General features: G+C 51.9%; 3 protein-coding genes across 3 annotated transcripts; all 3 read left to right on the plus strand.

Moving 5' to 3' along the window:
• Positions 1-9,506: 9,506 nt before the first annotated feature.
• Positions 9,507-10,094, plus strand: IUM83_13664 (uncharacterized protein; the record flags this gene model as incomplete). Its single annotated transcript, XM_067938358.1, has 1 exon — positions 9,507-10,094. One exon carries the CDS (start codon positions 9,507-9,509, stop codon positions 10,092-10,094), a length of 588 nt encoding a protein of 195 aa, XP_067790749.1.
• Positions 10,095-11,757: 1,663 nt separating this feature from the next.
• Positions 11,758-13,050, plus strand: IUM83_13665 (uncharacterized protein; the record flags this gene model as incomplete). Its single annotated transcript, XM_067938359.1, has 1 exon — positions 11,758-13,050. The coding sequence occupies one exon, from the start codon at positions 11,758-11,760 to the stop codon at positions 13,048-13,050; it is 1,293 nt and encodes a 430-aa protein (XP_067790683.1).
• A 16-nt stretch (positions 13,051-13,066) lies between these two features.
• IUM83_13666 (uncharacterized protein) lies at positions 13,067-15,583 on the plus strand (the record flags this gene model as incomplete). Its single annotated transcript, XM_067938360.1, has 1 exon — positions 13,067-15,583. The coding sequence occupies one exon, from the start codon at positions 13,067-13,069 to the stop codon at positions 15,581-15,583; it is 2,517 nt and encodes an 838-aa protein (XP_067790747.1).
• Between the last annotated feature and the right edge of the window lie 11,904 nt (positions 15,584-27,487).

Here is a 27,487-nt window from a genome sequence, read left to right on the forward strand (position 1 = left end):
AATTCTTCTCACTCCAGTTGGTCGGATGGTGAGGGTTGCCGTATTGCTGACTAATGCGGCTACATGTATTGACGGTGGAAATCAAAGCAGTGCGTATTTTGGCTGCAATCCGCCTGCTCTACGCGAGTACTTCACTCTACCGCGCCGAGTTTGGCAGCCTAACACATGATGTCACTCTTTTTCGCGTCGCAAGAGCAACGCGATCAGTTCTTTGTGATCTCTTTCGCGTTGCTTCCTTTCATGCTCCAGTTCCAAGCGACGCTGCTTCGTCCGCTCAGCTTCAATTTCAAGCTGCTTGTTAAGCTCTTCAATGCGTGCCGCGGCCGCTTTCTCCGCTATGCTTTCGTGTAGGTTGACAAGATCAGCTAAGGCATTGCTTCTTTGCTTGTTGAGTTCTGCAAAAATATCTGCCAGAGCTGCGTCTTGCTTCTGTTTGCGATTGCTTTGTTGTGGTTCTGTATCTTCTCTTCTGGTATTCAAAGCATCGTCTGCACTTCGTTTGCCGAGCCGAGAGACAGCAGCCATCCGAACGACCTCGCCAGACGAAACCTTCGCACGCTCCTTCATTGCCTTGCTCTCCTTTTCCTTTGCTGCTTCGTCAGCGTGATCCGAGACTTTCGTCGCCAATTCCGTCATGAGTTGCACATAGTTGTTATCTCTCTCATTGACACCAGATTTACCTTTTGACTTCTTATCCCACGTGTTGTGCTTCTCAAGTATTGCTTCGAAGCGTGCCTTGGCAGTCGTGCCTTTGATTGCGTGCATATTGAAATTCACACTCTTATTCAGCTTGTCCGCGAGGATGTCCCAGCACTTGCCCACCTCCCCATGTTTAGACTTGAACGGTTCGTCCGCATTTACTTGTATGGCGAGCATGTAGTCCTCGTCGGGCCCAAACCGACGACGCAGTTTTTTTTGGTTCGCGCTCAACACTAGCGCTCTCAGCACCTTGCCCCATGGAAACGTTATGTGTCGGCTGAGCCAACACTCTTTCCAAACCGTTTCCTGCATTGCTACAAGCACTGGATCCTTCGCTGGTAGATTGACCTTCACCAAAATCCCCTCCGTAGTCTGGTAGTTGTTCTTCGCTGTTTGAACAATGATTTTCGCCACCGCTGCCATAGTCGCCGCTCTTCTCGCTGTCATTGCTGGAACCACTCGTTGTCCTCGAAGAGTGAGATCGACGGAAGTCAACCACCTGGGGCTGGGGCATGTGCGCACTTTGAGGAGCGACGCGCTGAAGGAAGTTCGGATGCGGGAGCCACATGCGATCTTTAAGAGTCTTGCAAGAGGGGGGATGACACGCATAGTGACCTCTCATTTGTTATCGATGGTGCCTGTATTAAGAAAGAGATCTCATCGCTGTAGACCGGTCCTGAATCCGAAATCAAATCTTGGATAGAGCGGACCCAAAGCCATGTTTTCCCAAGACAATTTGGGAACGAAAGGTCGCTCGGCAGAAGCGGCGCGGAAATGGCCCATTTGTGTGCATCGATCCCGTAAACCTAAAAAATAATTGGTTCCGAAAGGTCTCTATTCGCTTCGCTTTCACCAACGAAAAAGAACGGATTCGTCATCAACCAGAGAGTTCTTACCACGCAGCTAAGAGGCCGAGAGGAGGGGGGGGGGGGTAAGTTTAAGGCGCGATTCGCACATCAAGACAAGCCATCTAACACAAGGCACAAACCAGCCGAACGCTAACAGCAGTGAGGTTCACCAGCACGTCAACTCTCCGACGCGGGCTTGCTTCTGGGCGTCTCCTTCGACCTGCTGGCCAAGCCGACCAGTGCACCGACTGCCTACTCGCACCGCACACGATGAATCCCTAACGTTCGTCACCAAGCTCGACGACTTCAGTGGAGACGTGCAGATCGACACGCTCAGGCCCACGTCGGTCCTTCCGCTTGTGGTCGAGGACATCATCTGGGCGCTGGTCAGCTCAGGGCACGAGGTTTCTACCTCGACGTGCAGTACATACACATGGAGCACGCCAAGTTCTTCCACCCATTGTTGGACGACATGACCCGCGCGATAATCTTCGTGTACTCCTAATAGGAGCCGGACTCGGAGACGCACGAGCTCGCGGCCGAGTTTCGTGTGTTCATCATGTGGCGGCCCAAGTTGCAGTTCACCGTTTCCAACGTGGTGTGTGGACGACGAAGTTTGAAGACCTCAGATCGTCTTAGCCCTTTGCTCGGCAGATACCGTGGGCGAATCTGCATGCTTTCTGCCCATCGAGGCAATCAGTTCATTCAAGATCGCGCATGCCCCTATGAATAGCAACGATCAAATTGCCGATGACTACAGTGAGGTGGCGAAGGACAAGAGGAACAGCGTTTCAAGCCGTACTTGTGATGTTATTATCAGCGCACGCCCAGAATGCGTTAGGTGTGCTGTGTACCGGTGTTGTGACCACCAGCGTGGCCATTAGGTCATTAACGTACTTCTATAATGCAAGGTCAAGTATACAACCAGTCTCTGCTTGTGGCTGTCTCAACATGATGCATTCCCATATTTACTGCGTCAGGCTCAAATGATCGCTGCAGGAGTTGTGATTGCGGTTAGTATGTTGGTAGACTTTTTTGGGGGTCGTATTTGGGTCGGGTCGGGATTTATGGTTGGTAGTTCAAATTATGTAGTTTGGGTCGGGCCGGGACTTTAGGTCGAGGCGAAGATAGCAACCAGCACAATGAACGCGATGCAAGCTCCTTCGCATGCAACAAACCCCATAACATGTAGATTGTTGTCCAGCTGTTGCTGAGAGCTCAACTTACCAGACGTGCGTCGTCCGTTACGACTATTCCTATCGAGCCGCTCAAGGAAATTGACTTCACGAGCGACATCACTGTGTGATCCACCTGTCTAGCCGTGGATCGGTGCTGAGTAAGCTACATCAAGTACCTGGTGCCCATGACTCGTCAAAGTGTGGGCGATTCTGCACCGAGTTCTTCACACCATGCTGCATCATCTTCTCGGAGTTCGAGGAAACCAAAGGGCCGTGGGAAGGATAAAACGTGTATGCAGTATAAAGGCTTTCGATACACAAAGGGTTGGTCCTCAATGAAGAAAATTACGTTGCGGTGCGGTGTTTACCGCAAAACCGCATGCAAGGCTCGATTGGACGTGTATCCTGCTGGCGGAAAAGTTGTCATCAATGAGCATACATGCGCTCCCGCACCGCATGAGAACAGCGAGACTTTTGATGTGACACGAAAGATGAAAGAAATTGTGGATACGTTGAGCATACAAGATCTCGCCAAACCTGTGCACGACATTTGGAAAGCGGTTAGTGAAAGGTACTACCCAAATGATGAAATCTCTCGCACAGGCTTGTCAGAAGAGCAGGTAACCAGCCGAGTATATCGTACTCGCCGAAAGCATTATGGCTCACATCTTCTAGGCATGGTAGAAGTTCCACCGCTATCAATGGTTGAAGGGAAGAAGCTAAGTTTCTTCCAATTTCACGTTTCTCGCCCCCGTCCAGACCCCACAGATAAGCCCCAAAGAATCGTTGGGTGGGCCCATCCTGAGCTTCGTCAACTCTTGCTGTACCACAATGTTACCATTTTCGTAGATGACACCTTCCGCTGCGTACCAAGAGCGTTCAAGCAATGCGTCATTGTAATGGTCCATGACCGAGCCTCAGAACTCTACGTACCCGTATATTTTGTTTTGTGCACTGGCAAGACGGAAGATATGTACTTTGACATACTTGAACTCATTTACCGAGATACTGGCGAAAAGTTGTCTCCAAGTGAAATCATCTGCGACTTCGAGAAACAATTGATTAAAGCTTGCCAGAAGCAGTTCGAAAACGCATTGATAATCGGGTGCCTTTTCCATTGGAAGCAGGCAATTCGTCGTCGAATGAAGCAGATCCTTCACATAGCAGAGGAAGAGATTGAGATAGCTATGACCCGGGGTGTCCTTGATATGCTTACAATCGTCGATCCGGAGTTGGTTCCTGCCAAAGGCATAAAGTGGGTAAAGAAACAGATTCGAGCGCGTTGTTCTGCAAAGGGAATTGAATACTCTCACATCAAGTGGCGTGCATTTTGGGGCTACTTCAGAGGTACATGGCTAGAACTCTACGACATTGAGGAATGGAATGTGCACGGTTTCGAGCGCGACCTTGTGGCACGAACAAATAACCCGCTAGAGCGATTTCACCGTGAACTAAACAGTGCCTTCAGTCCACACCCCAACTTAGTCACCTTTGTAGCCACCATCCGACGCATTTCACAGGACTACGTCGCAAAGCTCTCCAATGTTGCTGCTGGTCGCCGAAAGAAAGGTGCCGCAACGAACTCAAAGAAACGTAAGAGTAAGAAGAAGGGCAAGAAGAAGTGTAAAGGCAGCAACGACCAAGCACCATCAGTACCTGTGGATGAGTCAGGACTTCCGCTGCAGATCGATCTACTCCATGTTGAAGGCCTCGCAGAATCGGAAAGTGAAGATGAGGCTGTCGTGGCTGAAGAAGCCGACGAAAGCAGCAGCAGTGACAGTAGCAGCTACGGTAGCAGCAGTGGCGATAGCAATAGTGAAAGCCATGGAGACAGCGATCGCGGTACCGACAACAGCGGTGACGAAGGTGAAGATGACGAGCCCGACCTTTCCTTGGACTACGAGGGCGAGGGGCGCTACGAAGGAAACCACTATGCTACACTAATTGGAACAGTGTAAGTGCATAAGTGCACTGCTTGCTAGAGCACTCTATTGAGCTGCCACCAGCGTTTGCATGTTCAGCAGGAATATATTCAGCTGAAAAGCTTGTTCGGTCGGGGTCGGTGGTTTAGGTCGGGAAAAACTCCCGACCATAAATCCCGACCCGACCCAAATACGACCCCCAAAATAATCTACGAGTATGTTGAAGTTGGTCGGCGACGGGTTCCAGCTCTAACACAACATATAATTTTGATGTCGAAGGAGGGTCCACCGAACGCTCACGACAAGGAGTAACTCACTACATTCATGAAGGAGGCTTCCGCGTAGCACCAATCCATGATTCGAAATTTAGGTGTACGATATCGCCCATGGCAATACCAAGGAGAATAACCAGACGACAGATGGTATCGAGGGATCGAGATCCGTGGCATGGATATAAATTTCTGGAGATCAATACGAGTTCAATGAAGGTCGATTCCCATGCGTGGAACATGCCGCTTCATTTCCGTTGTGAACAGCCAGACCATGGCACAGCTGCTGGACTGTGGTGTGGGTAACACACCGCCAGGGTGTGGCGACGTCGTATTTCCCTCAAGCAACATAATGAGACATCTTGTTTGACCTGAAGGGCTGCTGGAATAGGAGGTCGTGGCATACTTGGATATTTTCGCTGAAACCATGTCCGCCGATCTTGAGGTTCGCAAAGAAGGCCAGAGGGAATATTGCCCCGAAGCATATCTCATGGGTGACCGAGTTTTGCCAAGGATGTGGCGTCCTGTATCGTCCAATGCAGTAGCGTCACGAACGAGCGTGTAAAGACTTCAGCTAGTACTCGTGATGTCGCTACTGGGGCAGAAGACAGCATCGATGCTGCCCAACCGCCATCGCGCTGGGAAGACAAGACGACTGAATTGGAATTTGAAGTCGATCGACAAGTTAGTAGAACCTGAACTTCTTTGTAATGCAATGTGTAGCTGTCCTAACCGTGAGTCACTTTGTTTTCCCTGTCAGCATACAAACTGATGCTACAGGACTTCTTCCTTGCTTCCACTCGCAGGATGGCGGTATAATCAAAACTAGACTGGCGATATTATGGTGGTGCGATTCAGGTGGACGAACGCAAGTGGTCCCATTACGTCGACTACGGCTTGGCGATGCGTTACTGCCGCGGGCGCTTTCGTGTCTGTTGACGCGACTCGATAGACTTGACAGTAGGGCGGCGAAGCCGTCCTGAGCGCCGAAAGTTAGTGATAGTTGTCTCCGTGGTGGGCCCTCCGTTCTAAGCACTTTCGTAAACACTGGTCTCGTGGAGATTCAGCAAATTCTGATATGTAGCAAGAATTTGTGTGACTATCTTGTGATCGCAATTAATCGGAGTGGTGTGCGACTTTTGAAGCTATTTGCCGACATGGCGACGGAGCAGGATGCTGAAGAGCTTGCTAGCCAGGTGAAGACGGTGAAAGACAATGTCATCGGAGAGAAGACTGTGAAGATGTACACCCGTGGAATATATCGCTACGTGGCGTGGCTTTTACGAGAACCAGAGAAGTATCCTGTGCGGTGGTTTCATTGATGCTTTGCGCGCCGGTGCTTTGGAAATTCCGATTTGGGTATAGCGATAGTATTCGTTTGTGCTTTAACGATTTGCCACCTCATTTATTACGAACTGGAGGATTTATTTTGACGTCTCTAGTTTATCACAGTGAATATCTACGCACAACACTGAGTACACTGCACCCTTTGTTCCGCAATGCCCTTTTCGAAAACGCCAGGCTCGTGTCCCGGTTGCAACAACGGCTGGTTTGTCGGACAGCACGTGCATCGGACCGAATGAGGCTCACTGGGGTTCCTCCGCACGTTCATTTGCTGGTAGCGATGGAGAAGCAAGCGGAACAACTACAGCAATTATTGCTGTCTGTTGGTGGGTTAGCGCCGACCGTGGTAGAGTTAATGAAGTCAGAAATGTCGCGCAGTCAAAACTCTGTGTCAACCCGAGAAGTCACCGCAAGTGTATCGCGGGCGCTTTCGGATTGCGGAATATTCGATCTTGTTCAATCCGTTCAAAATCATCTACCTTGTCAGTTAGAACGCAGTGTCGAACCTGATGAATCTCCGCCAGAGAACTTAGCCACGGAACTCACACTGCTACAACAAATCTATCTTTTGTAAACGAAAGATTTACACGAGCACAACCTGAATTTGATATTCCCAGCATGTCGTTAATGTGTGGTTGGGAGCACTGGTGCTGTGGCGACCCATCTGGGCAAGTTGGTCCGTCCCGCTTTTTTCAATAGCAGGACCTCACCTCCAGTAAGAAGCGAAATTTTTTATCAAACTATCGCTGTATGATGATGGAGGTACAAGCCAAAATACCTAGAAGTTCCTGGATAGCAACACCTAGCGTTCAACAAGTGCGCGAGATGCTTGAAGGTGTGATCGCAGAGCTTCCGATCAGCGATGGCATCCGTCAAAGGCGCAATGATCAACTCAAATGGTCTAGTGCTCTGAATGATATCCGGCAACATCGTCGCAGATCGAGTCGCAACACATAGTTTAGCAACATACTTACTCAATATGTAGACAGCAGTGCATGAATCAAATTTGGCTTACCTGTCGCGACTATTTTGCTGGGTGGTTGTGCTAGACGCTGTATATGCATTTCTACTAGCGCGAATTGCCGACATCGTAACCTCGTTGGGGTTATGCAGGTGGCCATGTCGATGTCCGTCCTTGACTTCCTGCCGTCACACGCACCGCTTACTCAATTCAGTAGCGTTTAATCTGATGCTGCTCGACGAGGCAGTGCTCGTGTTTGTCCAGCGTTTGTAATACGGGGTGGTATTGAGTTTCGTGTATTACAGTAGCTATCTTACGCCAGCAAATTCGTGAGAACTCTGGATTGTCGCTCAGAATAACAGTGGTTGTATCCAAAAGTCGCCAGGGGTAAAACGAATTCGTGTGCGCACAAACGCACTAGAAACGCAAAAATGTTCATACAAAAAGGAAGTCAGACGCCAACAAATTCAAGAGAATGAATCGTTTGGGCTTCGCGTGGCTGCAGAGGTGGTGTATGATTGAGGCTTTGATTGCGTGAAGCCGTCGCGTTACTGGCAGGTCCGATTTGAGGTGGAGCTGGAGATGATGCGGCATTTGTTCCTGCGTCTTCGCTGATGCTATTAGTGGCACGAGCTTCTCCGTTTGATTCAGTAAGATGTCTGACGTTGCCTCCACTCAAGCCACGTGAAGCACTACTATCTCCATCCGATTCCGAATCTAATGGAACTGAGAAGTCAACGGGGTACTGGCAGGGCTCAGATCGATCCGAGACAATCGGAGAGCTTGGGGTTGCTTCACGTACTGGCTGTGAATCGATTGGACCTGCGGCTTCTCCTGTATTATTGCCTCCGACGGCGGTGACGGCGGGTACCTCAGATTCACTTTCAGCTTCAAATAGAGAAGCACTCGGGTCCACCACACATTCGGGTTCCACATCCGAAACTGATGCGCCCACCACCCACTCAATTTCTTCACTGTTGCTGTCCGTGTCTAAAGTGTCACGTTGGCCATAATCTTGACTGACTCCTGTGGTAATGGTTGTCGTGTTCGAAGTGTCAGTGGGGCCTGATGTGTTGCCAAGTCTCGAAGGTCGAGACCGACGGATTACTGGGGCGAATCGGCGAACAGGCATTGCCAGCCCAGGACACGGAAGACCAGCCTCCGCGGTCGCAGCGATAATGTGAACACACATGCTGTGCTTCAGCGCATACAAACATCTGCACGAACGACGCTACGAGTCAACAATCCAGCCACGTTCAGACATACTTTCGAGCAGCTTGCGACGAGTGTTGATTGCCTTGATAGCCTTCAACCTTTCTTTTTCGTCATCAGCCAGAGGTGGTAGCTGGCGCTGAATGATGTTGAGTAGTGACGGCTCTGACAAACCAGGCAGTCGGGACACAGTCAAGCAATTGTGAGCGACTAGCAACTTGTACAGTTTGTGGAGACATGTGGAAACTTCCGTTGTGTTCGAGAATTCTGCGAGTCTAGCCAAAAAGGTAAGCCGTGCCATACCCAGCGACCTGAGCATCTTGATTACGGTTGCGCGGGAGTTGTTGCAATGAATTTTGAGTGTCTTGTGGTACTGCTCCAGGAAGTTGTTCGTGGTAGCATACCCGGCAGGGGTATGGTACGCCTGCCATTTTGCAAACATTCGGTTGTTAAGCCAATTCTTAATAATGTGGCGGGCTAAACGATAAGCTCCAGAGTTGGCGGAAAACTGATTCCACTTCTCAATTACCTCGAGTTGGCGAGTTTCGAACTCTTCAGCTTGTCGCCGTGATGGCGGTCAGAGTTCAAGCTTAGGCTGCGTCGCAGCACGAGTTCGCGCTGGTGCCCAATCAGCACCACGTCGGAGCGCAGGACGCGTGCCAAGGATTATGGCACGGCAGACTAGTGGGCCGCGGCACGCAGTTTACACAACGAGTGGGTGCTGGCACGCTCCCACTCGTCTTCATGTAGGAGTGCGCTCTAGCGGAGGCGCTCGATTTTCTTTACTCTACTTCTGCTGATTAATAAACTTTCCTGCTTGGAATCAAGCCCCGGGTAAACGCGACAAAGCTAGCTTTGCGCTCTTCGAAGCGCGAGTTTGTTGATCCCGGACGTCGCCGACTGTCCGGACTGCTGTTCTTCTTCGGTGCGCGTGTCAACCGAAGGGACTCCTGCCTGTCGTCGTAGGGTCGAGGACACTACCGACCTTTGTCGACTAAGTGCGAATCGGAAGTTCGTATCGGACTTAAGTGCGGCTCGCGTTAAGTTCGGCTCTGACAACTTCAACGTCAACTATGTCGGGGACTCGCTACACGGTGGATCCCGATGGCGATGTGGAGATGTCAATCCCCCAGCCTATCTTCGAGGTCATCAAGGCACCCGAGCTGACCAGCTGGGAGCATGCCGCTCTGGTTGAGTGGCACCGTGAGTGGGAACGCTATGTTGAGAAGATGCGTCACCGCTGCACTACTACCGGTGAGACGTATGAGAACGTTGTAGCCACTGTGAAGGGCTCTGTGAGACGCCAGACGCTGAAGAACCTGGCCACGTATGTGCTCAAGAAGCCTGTTGCCTCCGTCACCGATGCCGACATCATGGGAGTCGTCGAGGCACGCTGTCGTACACTCAAGAATGAGTTCGTACCTGATGTCTCGTCCCTGTTCCGTGCGAACTTAAGGATGGACCTGACGATCGATGACTGTGACGCGCGGATTTTCCGCTACTACGAGGACTTCAATGGGATCGTGGAGGACAACGGTCTACAAGGGCTGATGGGAGCGGATGACAAGGAAGGTACCAACTACAAGAACAGGATGAAGGCTCGCTGCCGCATTCTGGTCGAAAACCTGCAACCTTCTACAGTGCAGGCCATAAATACGTAGCAAACGGTTTTTCGCGACTAATTACGTCAATTCTTCGCGAATTAGGCTAAAACGTCGTATTTAGGCGTTTCAAACAAAGGGCTTGTCGAGGGTCATTTCAGATGTTGCGGGCGACTCGTGGTTGCGGAGAACTGGTAGTGACCATCACTCTGACCCTGGACAGAAGTACGTAGCACGGCACGTTTGGGTCTTTATTGAGCGGTCTAGGGCGTTGCTGAGCTGCATGGGCACATCACTGAAGCCCCTATGACACCCTAATTCCTGTACTACCCGTAGGTTGACGTTGAGAATGCCTAGTGATGCCTGAAGGCTCGGAGTTTACGGCTGTCGAGAGAGGCAAGATTATCGGGCTTCGGGAAGCCGGATGGACGTTTGCTGCGATCGCTAAGCACATAGGACGGTCGGTGTCTGGTGTGAGTAAGTTTTGGAGGATGAAAGCGGAGTACGGGAAGGTCAAGAGGCCAGGAAGGCCTACAAAAGTCTCCCAGAGGACCCAACGGCGCATCGTTCAGGAGGCAAAGCAGTCTGGGGCTTCGTCCAGTGCCATCAAAACCGCCCTGGGGTTAACAATATCGACGCGATCAGTGCGTCGAGTGCTTCAGCGCACCCCTCACATGGGCTACGGCAAGCGCAACCGCACGCCGATGCTTAAGGCGGGGCACATACTAGCCCGTCGAAAATGGGCGAGGGCAATGGTTATTGCGAGGACCGATTGGGATCAAGTTGTTTTCTCTGATGAGAAAAAATTTAATCTTGACGGACCAGACGGCCTACAATACTATTGGCATGATCTTAGATGCGAGAAGGAGACATATTTCAGCCGCCAAAATGGTGGCGGATCCGTGATGGTATGGGGTGGCTTTTCGTCGCGCGGAAAAACGGAGTTAGCGTTTCTGGATGGCCGTCAAAACTCCTTCGACTATCAGGAAACACTCACGGATTATCTGCTGCCCTTCGGAGAGGCCTACCATCAGGGATCCTTCGTTTTTCAGCACGACAACGCCAGCATTCACGCCTCGAAGAGCACCAAGTCGTTTCTAAAGAGCTGCAAAATCAATGTTTTGGACTGGCCAGCGCTGTCGCCAGACTTAAACCCGATTGAGAATGTCTGGGGCATTCTTGCCCGAGCTGTTTATCGAGGTGGGAAGCAATACATGACCGTGGACGAGCTGAAATCGGCCATCAAGAGAGAGTGGGAAAATGTGGAGCTCTCACGACTTCAAAATTTGGTGAAATCAGTGCCAAACCGCGTTGTAGACGTCTCCGAAGACAAAGGAAAGAAGACAAAGCATTAAACAGCAGAAAAGTAGTGGTAGACCGCTCAATAAAGACCCAAACGTGCCGTGCTACGTACTTCTGTCCAGGGTCAGAGTGATGGTCACTACCAGTTCTCCGCAACCACGAGTCGCCCGCAAAATCTGAAATGACCCTTGACAAGCCCTTTGTTTGAAACGCCTAAATACGACGTTTTAGCCTAATTCGCGAAGAATTGACGTAATTAGTTGCGAAAAACCGTTTGCTACATATTTATGGCCTGCACTGCATCCTCAAGGCCCAGATCGATCGACTTATTGAGTTAGAGAGGCGTGACTGTAAGTCAGATGATGTTGCCCTCTTTGATTTGATACTGGAACATGCGAAAGTCCAGCAGCGCTTTCATCGAATGTCGCAGGACCATGCTGGAAAAATTGATGCCAAAGCGTTCAAGGCCGACCGCAAGCCGCCTCGGACCACGAGCTCCAAGCCTGCGCCTCGCCCTACAACTCCGGCACCACGAGCTCCAGGGACCGCTGCGCCGGCCACACCGCCTCCACGGGCTCCCCCTCGTGATGGTTGCCTAGTGTGCAAGGGGGCGCATTGGCTCAACGACTGCCCAAAGGCTACGGAAGCGCAGCGGACCGAAGCGCTGAAGAAGTTCCGCGAAGACAAGGAGCACCGCGCCAGCGCCTCGAGATCCAAGGCAGCGCGTTACAAGAGAAGTGCTATGTCTGTCTGCATCAACGGTCTTCTCACGGTCCCGTACGTCCCTGATACCGGTGCGGACAGAAGCATCATCCCAGAAGGCGTCGTGACTTCACTTCGTGCGGTTCAGCCCACCCTCTCACCTATCCTACTAAGTACGCCCGTGGAAGCCGAAATGGCGGACGGACGCAGGCTGAGGTGTGACCAAGAATTGCTACTGGACCTGGAGCTGATGACGATGGCCGGCCAGGTGTCGCTTCGATCGGTGCCATGCCTCGTTCTGAGAGGTGACGGCGACGAGCTGCTGCTCGGGCGCGACGTGCTGAAGGGGCTCGGTATTGACGTCGAGGAGCAGTTGGCTCAATTAGCCGAACCTGCACTGCTCGATAGTGAGAATGACGAGTTTTCTGTGGGCGACGAACTTCCTTTTGCCCCACAGCCAATCAACTCTCTCGACGAACTGCTGGACTGCGCAGTTGGGAACGGGCTACCGGAAGAGCACGTCGGTGCCGTTCGCGCACTGCTTGATGAATTCCCCGATATTTGGCGCGACGCAGTCGGCGCAGACCTACCAGCAGACGTCGAACCACTTCGTGTCACGCTGCGACCCGATGCGGTCCCTCACCGGAGTGCGCCACGCAAGTACGCACCGCTGCAGGCTGCTTTTATCCGCGACTATGTAAAGGCATTGGTTGATGGTGGTCTCATCGAACAGAATAACTCGGCACGCTGGGCATGTGCCGTGGTTCCCGTCCGCAAGCCAGGAACCCAGGATAAATTTCGGCTGACGATCGACTATCGACCTGTTAACAGTGTGACGGTCCCTATCGCCGGCACCATGCCGTCAGCTGCCATCCAAGCCGATGCTTTCCAGGGCAAGAAGATCTTCGCCCGATTTGACTTCACCCAAGGTTTCTGGCAGCTACCTCTTCATGAAGACAGTAGGGAGATTTTTCTCGTTCGTCACGCCGGATGGCGTGTATACACCTACTAGAGTCCCGCAAGGAGCGATGGACTCGGCGCTGCATTTTCAAAGCCAAGTGCAAGCGAAACTGGCACCGCTGATCCCACACTCGGCGTTGGTGTGGGTTGACGACGTGATCCTATTTGCGCCTACCATCGCCGAATTCCTGCAAACGCTGCGGACGTTTTTCGAGATTGTCAGTGCGGCCAACTTCAAGCTCAATCGTACAAAGTCGTCGCTTTTTGAGCTCGAGATCCTCTGGTGCGGGCGTCTTATTTCCAGTGAAGGTATTCGCCACGACCCGTCCCGAGTCAGCGCTCTCACAGAGCTCCCGCTACCCGCTACAGTCGCTGACCTACAATACTTCGTGTGCGCTACGAACTGGCTGCACGACTCGCTACCTGACTACGCGAGGACAATTGCACCGCTGCAAGACAAGCTGAATGATGAGCGCACCCGAATTGGTCGGCGAAGTCGCAATGCGTTGAACGTCCCTACGACGTGGTCTCCGGCCGAAGAAGTCGCGTTCAAGACTGTTGTATCACTGGTGAAGGACTCCGCGCTGATGGCTTTTCCGGATCCTGATGCCCAGTTGCTACTCTTCACAGATGCCTCGGCCACCGGCTACTCGATCATCCTCACACAGGTTCGCGATTGGGATGCTTCCCTACCTGTTGACGAACAGCACCACGAGATGATTATCTGCAAGGGTGGCCTGTTCAAGCATTCAGAGTTGAATTGGACCGTGGTGGAAAAAGAGGCTTATCCGATTGTTAAAGCCTGTCAAGATCTCGAATATCTCCTGCTTCGCCCTCGTGGGTTCCGCCTCTACTGCGATCATGCCAACTTGGCATACATTTTTGCGCCGAGCGTCGAGCTCAAAAAGCACGTCCGGGACCGCTTGCAACGCTGGGCGATGCGTCTATGTGGTCTGCACTACACTATCGAACACATTCCTGGCGAAAAGAATGTGTGGGCGGATATCGTGTCCCGTTGGCATGCCCGCGAGATTGTTGCTGTGGCCGCTGTCCAGACACGCAGTCGTCACATCGTCCCAGTGGAAGAGTTATCACCGCTTCGTCCACTTGCTGACGAGCAGTTTATTTTTCCCAAGCGCGCTGACCTGCACGCTGCTCAACTTGCTGCCTCTCGTGAGCGCTCTCGGTTGCAGCACGCTTCGGAAGAGGAGGATGGTGTGGTGACCGTGGACAACCGCCCCTGGGTCCCCACGAATGCAAAGGACCTGCTCGCCCGAATTTTTGTCGTCGCTCATTGCGGTTCACAAGGCCATCGCGGCCAGGATGCAATGGCCTTGGTGTTGAAAGAACGATTTTACACCGTGAATCTGGACGATAAAGTGGCCAAGTTCGTCCGACAGTGTCTACTCTGCAAGCACTTCAAGGGCCCTCGTCAGATTCCGCGCCCATATGGCCCGCTGCTGACACCGACGCAGCGAAATGAAGTGGTGCATTGGGACTTCCTGTCCCTTGGTGATGGTTTTGGCGACTCGAAGTATCTGCTGGTGGTGAAAGATGGAATATCCCACTTCTGTGAATTGTTTCCGTGCGCTACACCAACTGCCTACGTCGCGGCGGAATCACTCACACTCTGGTACGCACGGTATGGGCTACCACAGACTCTGAAGTCCGACCAGGGCACACACTTTCGCAACGAAATGGTGAAGCACCTCGCAGCGCGATTGAAGATGGAGCTGCACTTCACGCCAGTATACTCACCATGGTTGAACGGGACGATTGAAAGGCTGAACAAGGACGTCCTTCAAGTACTCCGAGCGCTGCTCATGGAGTGTGGCCTGGACCAGCACGAGTGGCCATATCTGTTGCCTGCTATCCAAGCCAACTTAAACCACACTCCAGTCCCATCTCTTGCCGGTCATGCTCCTGTGGAGGTGTTCACGGGGCTGCCAGCTTCATCAGCATTGGACGTAATTGTGGTGCCCGCCGGTAGCGAGCACGCTGAACGCGTAGTCGACCTCGACGATATTGGCGGCTTTGTGGGCCAGCTTCGCTCTTCGCTGCACGCTATTCACCAGGACGTGTCAGATGCAAAGGAACGCCAGCGACTCCGCGACATGGCATCGCACAAGGGCATTCCTGTCAACTTCGACGTCGGTGACTTTGTGCTATGGTCAAGAATCGACCAACGTCTGCCGAACAACAAGCTGTTGGGTCACTGGGTCGGCCCCTTCAAAGTGGTTGCTGCTCTCGCCCACTCCTTCGAGATAGAGCACCTGGTGACTGGACGAAAGTACGATGTGCACGCTTCTCGTCTTAAATTCTACGCCGACGCCGAGCTGGACACGACTGCAGAGCTGTTGGAATTGGTCTCCAGCCAGGGCATGCTCTTGGGAGTCGAGAAGTTGGTCGACCATCGCTACAACCATGACCTGAACCGCTGGGAGCTTTTCGTCTCATGGGCCGGTCTCCAAGCCATCGAGAACTCATGGGAGCCGCTGATCACGTTGCTGCATGATGCCCCCGCGAAGGTGCGCGAGTACATCGACGCGGCTGAAGATGACGAACTCAGCGCTCAAATTGACTAGCATCACGATACTGCAGCCGCATCCAAGCTTTGGAGGGCACTGTCGCCGTGATGGCGGTCAGAGTTCAAGCTTAGGCTGCGTCGCAGCACGAGTTCGCGCTGGTGCCCAATCAGCACCACGTCGGAGCGCAGGACGCGTGCCAAGGATTATGGCACGGCAGACTAGTGGGCCGCGGCACGCAGTTTACACAACGAGTGGGTGCTGGCACGCTCCCACTCGTCTTCATGTAGGAGTGCGCTCTAGCGGAGGCACTCGATTTTCTTTACTCTACTTCTGCTGATTAATAAACTTTCCTGCTTGGAATCAAGCCCCGGGTAAACGCGACACAGCTGGTGCGAAGTGAAGGTCGTACATGTCCCCAAAACTCGCCTTAGTATGTGCTTTGGCGGCACCTTTGGCCTTTGCTTTGGTCAGTACGTTGTGGGTTACATGGTACCAGCACATAAGAACGACAGAGTTGGGCAGAACCTCGTGGCAGGCGTTAAACTGAGGCTTGTTACCGTCCATTATTACGAATTCAGGTCCCAGGTGAACACCGAACGTGTTGTACAGCACGAAATCCACCTTCCCCAAGCACCGCCCAACATCACCGTGGCGTCGCTGCGATATGAAGAGGTACAAAACAGGAAAAAAATGTCGCCTTCTATCCGATATCCCCATGACCATTACGGGAAACCATTGTTGAAAGTAGTGTTTGAGGCGCATTACGCGCCATGCTGCTGCTGCTCCGTAGAGTCACAGTCATGGTAGCTAAGTAGGCTAGGGAAGTAAGCACGTGAGTGCCAAGGCAGAACGCCACGACAGGCACAGCGGTGGACCGGCTCGCTGGGGTTCTCACTTAAGCCGCTGGCGTCAAGTTCTCGAGTGAGTGAGAACCCCGTGCCGGAACCACCGCTCACCAGCAGTCCGTGTATTGACACAATACTCAGGCCAACATTACTATACTAAACCTAACTACACTGTGTCCTTCGTGTCCTTGCGGGAAGCATGAGCCTTCGTGCTCACTGCCATTGATTGCCTTCTGCATACTGAAACTCTAACTCTTCTGCTGTCGTTGCGTGACAGAGCTGACTACAACTCGATAGCCGCGTGTGGCAACCACACGCTGAGGAGCCATCTTAGGATCTGTAGCTCTTGCCGGTGTCGAGCTTCGACACTGGCGAGACTACATCTCACAGTGTCGACGTGAAACATTGTTGTTTGCTCAGCGTTTGTTTGCACATCAACATATAGTTCAAGAAGCTTGTGAGAGGTGATCCCAACACGGGATGGATTAGTGTCGCTTCCATCGCCGAGATTGGTAGCGATCCCGCGTACGGTTACTCGAGTATCACACAGCACCACGCTTGCGGATGGATTCTCATCAGCCATTCCAACATTATCGTACAGTCGCTGCTCGCAAAATACGACTACATCAGGGAATGATTCCGCAGAATTTGTTTTTCTCCATGCTCCAGCTCAGGATCAGGTCCCCACATGTCGTTGCTGTCGATCATGGCTGCAATCACGCTGAAAAGGTCGTAAGGTCTGCTGTCCGGTTGTTGCATCAATCGGTTGTTGATGAAAGTTTTCATCTCCGATGTAAGCTTCGGCTTCGCAGGTGCCGCTGCATTACCAACGTATTGGTGATGGCCGTGTTGGAAGATGATCGACGTGTTGGACGCTAGGCAGCTATTGATTTTATAGCGACATTTGCCGTCTTCAGTATTCGCGTGACACCGCTCAGATCGGCACTCCGTGCTGATGGACTTCATTTGGTGCCGCGACAATGACAAGTCTGTTCCGTCACCACATGATCGATGGAGCAAGGTACAGTGTCGTTTTTCATACGAGCATAGCGAGGTAACGTAGCAAGCACTGGATCCCGGTCGTTGTCACCGCCTTCAACGCGCTAAAGTTATCGCCATGGCTCCGGCTCGACCCTATGTGGATCCATGCTGGCGGAGGATCGGCTTGCGGTCGACCAAGTAACGCGAGCTGCTCGTGGGTGCTGATGAGTCTGCTTGTTGATGAATGAGGAGTGGTCGAAGTGCGTTGGGCTCAAATTTGCATAGTCGACCTGCTAATGGCAAATTATCTTTATTATTTCTTAGTGATCAATTATTTGTATTTGGTGGTGAATCCTGTTTCTGTGGTTAGTGATAATAGGACACAGTTGTTGGTGAATAAAGTCAAATCATTGGTGGTGGTTTCTGTAACGGGGTTACACGCACAAGTGGCTTGTAGCCACTTGTGATTTTAACAGATAAGATATCTGTTAAAAGTTTTAGATACTTCCTCACCTTGGTGTAAATCACACCAATGGATACATTGAAGTGGGCCACCACAATGAGTGGTCCACATCTACCCAAAGATCCTATTGGTAGAAAGCAGCATCTTTCTACCAATTAGAGACGAGCATGTTGGCGGGGCTCTGACAGCCAGCCGTTGTCAACCCCTTTCATAGATGATAAACAGTTTTAGCAGATTTAGGAGGAAGATCAATTTACAACCAATACAGTTCTCATTGTACCTAATCTAAGTCACTTGGAGTCTTATCTGATTTAAATTACATTGGTATTCAAATATAATTAACTCAAGTAATTACGATGTACGTACGCTTCCTCATACACGTAGTGAGTCAAGTTAGACCCACTACAGTATCTTTATCCTTGGTTCTCTGAACCAGGTGATCCGGTCGGGACTCAGCCACAAACTTGCGAACAAGCTGTGGAACGTCTTCAAAGATGACAGAAGCTGATTCCCACGATGCTTCTTCTGCATCGAGTCCAATCCACTGCACAAAAATCTCTCATTGTTGGGATTGTGCCCCCCCCCCCCCCTGCAATCCACTGCACAAAAGTTTCCCATTGTTGGGATTGTTGCCCCCCCACCTGCAGCTCAATAGCCTGTCAACGAGGTGGCCACCTTCGCCATGAAGAGCGTGTGCGATTTTCGGTGATTCCTCGACCAGCCTCGCGGTAAAACATGAGTCGCGAAACATGGCGAACAGTGACTGCATATGGAGCGCAAAGGTCCTGCCCCTCAAACGTATAATCGTTGAGCGAGCGCACCACACGTTTTGGACCCCACCAATGTAGAGAAAGCTTGCTTCCACCCTTGATTGTCGTAGCCGCAAGTACGAAATCCCCAATTGAAAACTTCGCAATGCGCACCCTTTTTTGGCCGCACGACGCCCTCGCGCTTGGCCATTTCGGCGCTCGCTAATCGTTTCACTCTGCTGATGAATCGTATCCAGTGCTGCACGAACGTCCGTCAGATGACGTTTCTGTTGTTCCTCGACCCATGAAAGTGTACAGCCTTCAGCAAAAGGCTCAGAAAGGATAGATGTCAACTGCGATGACCCATGCAACCCTGTAAAGGCTGTCACCGGTAGTATACTTCCCACACGATTTGACGCCACGCCGTTCAAAGCCGCTTGCACCAATGGTAAAATCACAGGCCACTGGTTGAGTTGCAATTTCAGCTCGCTAGTAAGCGCTTTCATACATCGGAGTACCAGCCGATACACAACCTCCACGGTACCACTCGCCCAAGGCGAGCAAGCTGTGACAAAGTGATGCTCTGCCCCAAGAAGATGGCGAACGAGCTCCATCACATCACTGGTGAAGTGCGAACCTTGGTCAGACACCCAAGTATGCACGACTCCAAATCTTTTAAACTAGTCATTCAACCCGTGATAAGCAGATTCAGATGTCGGGTGGTCACACTCCAGCAACTCTACATAGCGGCTCCTGCGTGAGCAATGGCACCGATCCTCTACTGCAAATCGGCTTCGCTCTCCGGAATCCAGACTCGTGAAAACACTGAACTTCTCATCCCGACGAATACTGCTCAGCAATGTCCTTATCAACTCTTTCTTTTGAACGAGAACAATTTCTTCGTAGCTCGGCCATTCAAAGTCTTTATCTTGAAGCAGTGACACCTGATCAATAATTGCGAGTCTGCGCATTCGAGACGGCGACTTTGGCTCCGAAGGAGCTCCCCATCTTGATAGTAAGTCTCCCACACATTGTCTTCGCCCCGTATGTGTTCAATCTCGTACTGAAAGCTAGTCAGCGTCTTAGCCCACCGCTGATGCTTATCGGCTTGGTATCGCTGCATACTTCCATCCATGGCATAGGGATTGAAAATGTACACCAAATTACGATGGTCGGTGTACAGCTTAAAGCCTCGCGGACGTAACAGCAAATACTCCAGATGTCTGCAAGACTCCATTATTGCGAATGCCTCCTTTTCGATGGTAGGCCACCTGTGCGAACCACCTCGAACGTGGCCGCTAAGGGACGCCAAGGGCTCGTGACGCTGCTCGGCAAGTTGTTTACCCGCATCCTCCTGTGTCATCTGTGTCAATACAGATCCCCAGTGATCCAAACTTGCATCCGCCACTAATGCAAGATCATACTCGGCTTTTGGATGGGCCAAACGCACCATTGCAAGCAGTCGATCCATCGCCTGTGACAGACTCTCTTCCTCCCGCACACCCCATCCAACACTAGAAAGTTTACTTTAGAAAGCTGACGTTTGGTACAGTGGCCACAGGTTTGCATGGCCTTCTCGAGAATGTTGTACAGTGGGGCCGTGACCCGCGCAAACTCTGGAATACTGGACCGCATTCAGTTTACGGCACACACGAGCTATTGCAAATCTGCTGCCGTCGATGGTGAAGACATTTCAACGAGACGTTGAACTCTCGCTGGGCTATGCGTCACACCCGCAACTGAGATAACATTTTCGAACCAGGTAACCTCCTTCACGAATCTCTGGCACTTTGCAGGATTGAGTTTCAGTCCATACTTCACACACCGCTGAAACACAGCCTCCAGCAATTCCACCAACTCATCTTCTGACTCCCGTAGTCAAGAATGTCATCTAGCCATACAAGAACGCCACGATACAGCAGGTCACCAAAGATTAATTCCACAACACTTTGGCAATAAGCAACTGCGTTTCTCGTACCCATTGGCACTCGTGTGGGGGTATACATTTGTGGCGATGCGGGCTCCAAAATCAGGGATAGCCTCGCGGCTAGACCTCGATCTCAGACCACTCAACTCAGAATCTGAGATTAGATCTCAGATCCCAAGCTGGGTGAGGCGTGTGTTCCTCATTCTTGCAATCCCTTGACTTGGTTCTTCCTAAGGCTACGCTGTGGGCCCAGACTTGCGTCGACCACACCAGCAGCCTCCGAACTCGACAGTTCCCAGATGCCCCCAGACGAAGCTTGCTCCTTGCTTGGAAGGCCCTTGTACGCACGTGCGCAGTCCGCTGTGCCCCGTTTTCTTGAATATAAACACGTTCACTCCACACACACTTAGTCCACTTCTCTTCTCAGGCCCTTGGACTCTGGGCCTTAACAGCCTCCTCCTTGCTCAGCGACTCCGGCTTCGAGTCGCTTCCAGTCACGACACTTCCTCCGGCGGCTCAGACTGAGAGCCGCACAACGGTCTTCACTCGCCCCTCAGACCAGAGTGGCCCCGAGAGTTGGCTCGGTCTGAGCCTGCCTTGATCCAGGGTTCTCGCTCTGCACCCTGGGACTTCCGCGCACCACGCCTTGATGTAGGCGACACAGCGAAGCTGGGAACCACTATCCCAGACTATTCGCGCCACACGGATACCACTAGCAACCCCAGAAACCACTATCCCAGGTGTTGCTCTGCCGAAACCTCAGAGCGGAGCACCATCCGCCCGAAAATATGAAGCACCGCCAGGAAACCAGCCAACCAGCACGAAAACCCAGCAAAACCAATGTCCCGCGTGTGGGAATACAACAACGAAGGCAAACGGGGCCGAAACACGAAAAGGCTTGGTTGTTGAACTTGAATTTATTTGGAGTTAGCTGAGCTTGACCGTAGAACACTCGTAGCGACTCCACTTGACCTTGCGCGCGCCGCCGGGGGCAGGGACTAGGTCCCTGTGAAGCGACACGCCCGTCGGCGCAAGACGAACTCCGCAGCTTGCGGTCTTCGGGGCAAAACAAACTCTGATTATTATCATGCACATGCACATACAAAGGGCCTATCAAGTAAGGGTGCAAACATCTCCTGGGTACACCTTGAACAAGGGTGAGACACCCACTAAGCTACTGGCTTGGCGGCGCCCGTGAATGCGCGTCGGCCCTTCCATTGACCTGTCTGTGTCAGCCATCACTTGATTACACTGATTACACCTGGGTGCAAATCAGTGATATCCTGATTACGCCAGGATCTTGTGGCCGGGATTGGGCGGACTTGGTCTGTCATCACCTGATTACACTGATTACTCTGGGTACAAATCAGGTGTAATCCGGATGACGCCAAGATCCTGTGGCTCCCGTTGGCTCAGATCCATAGGCGACTGGTCAGGCCGAATCTTGTGTGCCTGACACCAGGGGCCGAAAAGCCACAACGGGGCGACTCTTCAGAGTGACCCTCCAAGCGGCAATCGCCAACTTCAAAGAGCAACTACCGCAGCTCCCAGACCGACAATGTAGCCATCGCTTGTGTACCCACTTCATATGTGAGACCACGAAGCCGCACTTCAGGACCTGCTGGCACGCCGTAGGCTTTTAGTCACGTCCTAGGCTTGGAGCGTCACCTGTCTTTCACCAGTTGCCACTTATCCTCACGAACATCGTGCATCCAGACACCAACTTGCGCACACAATCACCGTGTCTCAGTTTTGGCACAAGTTGAGGGACTGCCGGGCTGAAAACCTGAGCTGGGGGCAAAAATACGATGTTGATTCCATACCCCGTCTGTCCAACCGATTTGACATGTCTCAATTCTGGCTCGAATTCTGGGATTCGGAGGCTGGGAATCTGAGCTGGGGGCAAAATTACGATGTTGATTCCATATCTCAGTTGTGGCATCCCAGAGCCGAGATGAAATCAGACGCCGCACGCCACGCCCTCTTCCCAGACCCCAGACTGCACATCTCAGGGTCTGGTCCACAGGCGAACCTCAGATCGAACTCCAAATGACCAAGTCTCAGACTTTTGCCACCACTCTCAGGTCTCAGAACTCCGGGCATTCCAAACCGTGAGGTCACCAATCTGAGACCTGGGGTCTGCGACTTGGGCAACCATGGGGCTTCAAATCACAGACCCAGAAGGTCAGGGCTCAGCTCTTCGCCCAGAGTCCGATTCAAGGCCTGGAACCTCAGATCTGTGGCATCTAGAGCGATTCTCAGACCTCAGACCTCAGACCGAATTCAAATCTCAGACCTGGGGATCTGCGGTCGCTGCCACTCGACGTTCGCAGAGCTAAATTTCCAGATGTAGCCAGCGCAACTTGAAGTATGTACAAAAACCAGACTTGGGTCAAGAAATATCCACGTTTCAAGTGACATGTTGCCGGTACGTGGTAGGGTTTGGGCTTCTGACTGATGGGTAACCTGGCCTAGAATTGGCTCGGACCTCGTCACAGTCTGCTCATTCACCTCTATCGAGTCGATGCACATACATGTACAAAAATCCGCTGGTGGTGGCTTGGGCACTATGCGTGGAGCCGTCGCCCATCTGCTGCAGTAGTTTCTCTCAACAAGGCCTAGTTTCTCGAGTTCTGCCACGTGCGCATCCTTGAATGCTCGCTGCATCAGCGCATACCGTCTTGCTGAACAGCGAACAGGAGTAGCATCGGGCTTCAACCGCACTCGCAAAGGAGGAACGTTAACTGGCGGGTGTAATCCAAACATCACGCAGAAGTCCGCCTTGTGGTTCGACAACGACTCACACACCATATCCAGTGCATGACCACGAAGACCCTTACGCTACTTCTATGGCCCTCAATAGCCCTTACGAACTAAGACCGCGTTTGGATCAGCACGTCCAGTCGCCGGCAAATCCACTCTGGATGTAAATTGCTCATCTTGCTCAGACGTCGAGACGTTCTCTCTAGGTTGGTCGTCAAAATAGGCAACCTTTCGCAACTGCTGCGCTCTCAACAGCGGTGTTTCAGCTACGTCGTTCCCCGATGGAAGTACATATTATGGCTGCTTCTTCAATACCGAGACTAGTATCCGTCAGTAGAATAGCCCAGACCCGCCATGGCAGGTCGCCCTACAGTCAACACTAGCGTCAAATCAGACTCATCGATCCAACACTCGAGGTTTCGCAGAACTAATGGCCCCGCCGACGTATGCAGAACAACCTTCTCAAATCGAGCTTGTTGGTAAAGGTTCACAGTACCAGGTCCGAATGGATCAAATTCTTGTGGCTGATCGCGCTTAATCACTGCCACAAAGCAACCTCGCTTGTGTAATTCAGCGATACAACCACGCGAAACGCTTGAGGCATCTGCTCCGGAATCCAATAACGACGCCTTCACCGCCAAATCGAACACTGTCGCGTTCAACGTGCCGTCATCGCCGCCCATCTTGTCTGCCGCCGGCGCAGACCACTCTTTCTCTAAGACCAATCACTTCATCTACACAGGTTCCTTGCTTGTTGGTGTCGACGTGTTTTCCCGCGAAGCCCAAAATTCATCTACCAATCGTTTTGCCTCCCCCGGTTGGACTAGTGGGCACTTCTTCACCAAGTGTTCTGTTAACTTGCACTTCAAACATGGCCAGCGACGATTTGGCTTCCTGGAGATTGTTGCCACAGCTGCATACATCGATTGGTCGGGTACTACGGGTCTCACTGCACCTTGGCCCTGATGATTGCCTATTCCTGAGGTACCGCTGGGCCTTCCTGGTGCCGTATCTTAGTGCCTCCTACCTGCGGCACGATGGACTTTTCCCAGACCATGAAAGAAGCTAGTAATTCCGTGAACCAGTGAGAAAACTCTATTACATTTGACTTGTAGCGCTTGTTCTGCTCCTGCTCGATTCGACGCTGGATCTCCTTGAAGCTGATAGGTTCGAGACTTGCGACCAAATATTTTACCAACTTCTTTTGTTCTCGATCAAACATCACGTCCACCATGTTGTGGTCTTCGAGAATCCTGTACATGTTCGCCTGGAGCCTATTGACACACGATTCGGCCTCCGCCAACTTTGTATCCATACTCAGTTTCTGCCTAGCGACGCCCAGCACTGCATAGTCCTCAAATGCTGTGTGCTTTGCCTGGAGAAAGTATTTAACCCATTCGTCCTCGATCACGTCCTGTCAATACTTTGCAAATGTGAACCGCGCGATAATCTCCTTGGTCCCGTGCTCAATACATGAGCCAACGGGTTCCACGAACGGGCGGTTGTGCTCAGTTTGAAAAGCACCCAGTGCCGCAAAATACGTGTGATAAGCTCGCAAGAAATCACGACGTTCCTTCCTTTGTAGCGAGGGGGCTTGGGCAGCGCCGGCTCGTTAAGTATCTGCTCAACGTCACCGCTCACGTCCTCCATCGTTACATCGCTCTTGGCTGGAGAAGCCTGCGGTGCAATGCCTTGATCCGGGCGACTGTCGAATGGGATCACGATTGGTGTTGAGGAACGACGTCGCCTCTTCACACCTGGCCCTTCCAGTCTTGCTGTTGCTGCAGCCGCCGTTGCGGCCGTCGCTGCTGCCCGACTCCCGCAAAGACTTAGCCGCCGAAAGGTCTCGACAAACTGGTTTCCCTCTAACATGGTTCCCTGTCAATTCCGAAAGGAACTAAAGTATACTTTCATCTGTCTTCCTCGACAGCCGCCACACGGCGGCGGCAAATCCCAACAACTTGACGGGTTGTGGAGAAATGGAAATTGATCATTTTATCTCTCGTCTTCTCGGAGACCGCCTCAGCAGGCCCCACATGCACATGCACGCCTAGCGAACCTACAAACTAGTTCGACCAGACAACTTACAACCTAGGTACACGCTGAGATTTCCCATCTCGCACCTCACTAGTTGGGTACAACCCAGATCACAGGCCAAAGACAACGCGACTACGCGGACGAGCTCGACGTCAACATTAGTGGTAGTTAGAGTTGGATACAGACGCGAATTCAAGAGAATCTTTTAGGCCACTAAGATTGCTGCAACTCTGACTACCTTTTTTCAGAACGCCTTTCAAGATACGAACTCAAACGAGCGATCTTCAGCAGTCGCCACGCGAGCGATGCCGACGCGAAGCCGAAAGTATTGGGCACTGGCTGCGTTACGAAAGGTGTGAGGGAACAAACTAGCAATGATCTCAGACGGTGGTGATTCTAGTGAGGAGGAGGAAGAGCAAGAGCTGATGGCGGTGTATTTCGTGTTCTCGCCCAAGCGGTATATATCCCGGCGCGAGCGACTTGAGCGCCCAGAGTCTCGAATGAAGTACTATCTAACGGGGATGGCGGAAGAAAACTTTCAGCTTCACTTCCGGATGAAAGACAATATTTTTACGCGGTGTGCACTCTTATCGCCGACCACGATGTGTTTCGCAGTACACCCGGAAAGCAGTCTCGAATGAGTGTTGAGGTGCACTTGATGGTGTTGCTACGAATGCTAGGGTCGATGGATGGCTACGGTTTGGCAGCAGATTTTCTATCTGTAGGTGGTCACAACGCCCGAATCGTTGCTAGCGATACGTACAATAGATTCCCAAGCGAGCTTCAAAAGGTTATTTGTTGGCCCGGAGCGGCGGAGCGTCGTGAAAATTCGGCACGGATTGAAGGTGTTTCAGGGCTTCCTCGGTACACTGGATTAATTGATGGCACTCTTTTCCCTCTGCGTACCCGGCCTCAGAAGCACGGTGAGGATTACTACTCTAGAAACTTCATACGCTATTAACGGATTAATTGTCTGTGACGATCTGTGTCATTCACGCCTGTCCTTTGCTTCGTTCAGCTGTACCTCCCTCTCCTTCAGCACGAATTCACGAGTTTTACTTTTTTATCACTCGATCTCGATGGCTTTGACGGGCCTCAAATATTTTCGTCTGCTGCAATAGAAGCTATTCAACGGGGTCCATTTACGTCTCTTGTCTGGTCCAGCATCATGGTATCATCGCCAATGGACAGCCCCCCCCCCCCCCCCCTGGCCAATCTGATCATTGATTTCAGCATCATCAGACGTGATTTCGGAGCGGGCCGACGGGCGGTCCACCATCACGTGTTGAAGTGTGTAGTAATATGGACAGCGTTTCAAAATTGCAGCCCGTAGTGTAGCCTCGTCTGAGATGCCTTGACCAGTTGCAACAAGGAAGTCTTCAGCTTTCCGGAAACTGGTTTCCAGTTGACTAATCTTCTCACGCACGCCTGCGTTGTCACGGTGTTTGATGCCAGCAGCTTCTACGCGCGGAAATTTTCCTTGAGCAGGGCCTCCTTCGTCTCCCCGTGTGAGCTACCAGATAAGACACAGAATGGAGAACCACGCAAGCAGACAACTGTTTGAGCTTCGTCTACAACAGCTTGAAGCTCACCTACACATGCACATCATAGTGATAGACCATCGAGGCAGAGGAACTTCGATAGGATAGCCTTCAGCAGTACATCTATCTCTACAATGTCAGCAGTTCCATTTTCACCAGCAAGGACTCCTGACATTTAGCTATAGCTAAAACGTAGCGAATCTACGAGACTTCACCACACCAACCACAAGGATGTCCAGCAGCGACCCAGCAGAAGTGACCTTCGAGAAGGTCAAGAGCAACGGAGCTGTGGTGAAGAAAATCGTGCCCACCTTCCGCAACGGAGACTGAAAGGATTGGCTGGAGTGGTTACTCCGCCTTTCTGAGTACTATGTATTCATGGGCTATGTGGCAGACGACGAAGAGGACCAAGTAGCATTCGTCGAGGACATTGAAGTCCTTCTCTTCGATGAAGACCTGCAGCAATTTAACGACTTCGTGGCTGAGGAGAGCATCCTGCGGCCCACGACTGTCGCCCTTGTCGCTCTTCAGCGACTGACTGAGATTCACTGCCCCGATGGAACCCGAGGTGTGATTCTCGACGAGATGTCTGCGCTAAAGAAAACGCCCGGCGTCAGCGTGTGAGAGTACACCCGCAGCTTTCGGAAGCTCGGGC

This window comes from Phytophthora cinnamomi (assembly GCF_018691715.1).
Source record: "Phytophthora cinnamomi strain GKB4 chromosome Unknown Contig44, whole genome shotgun sequence".
In the NCBI taxonomy this organism is placed as follows: domain Eukaryota; phylum Oomycota; class Peronosporomycetes; order Peronosporales; family Peronosporaceae; genus Phytophthora; species Phytophthora cinnamomi.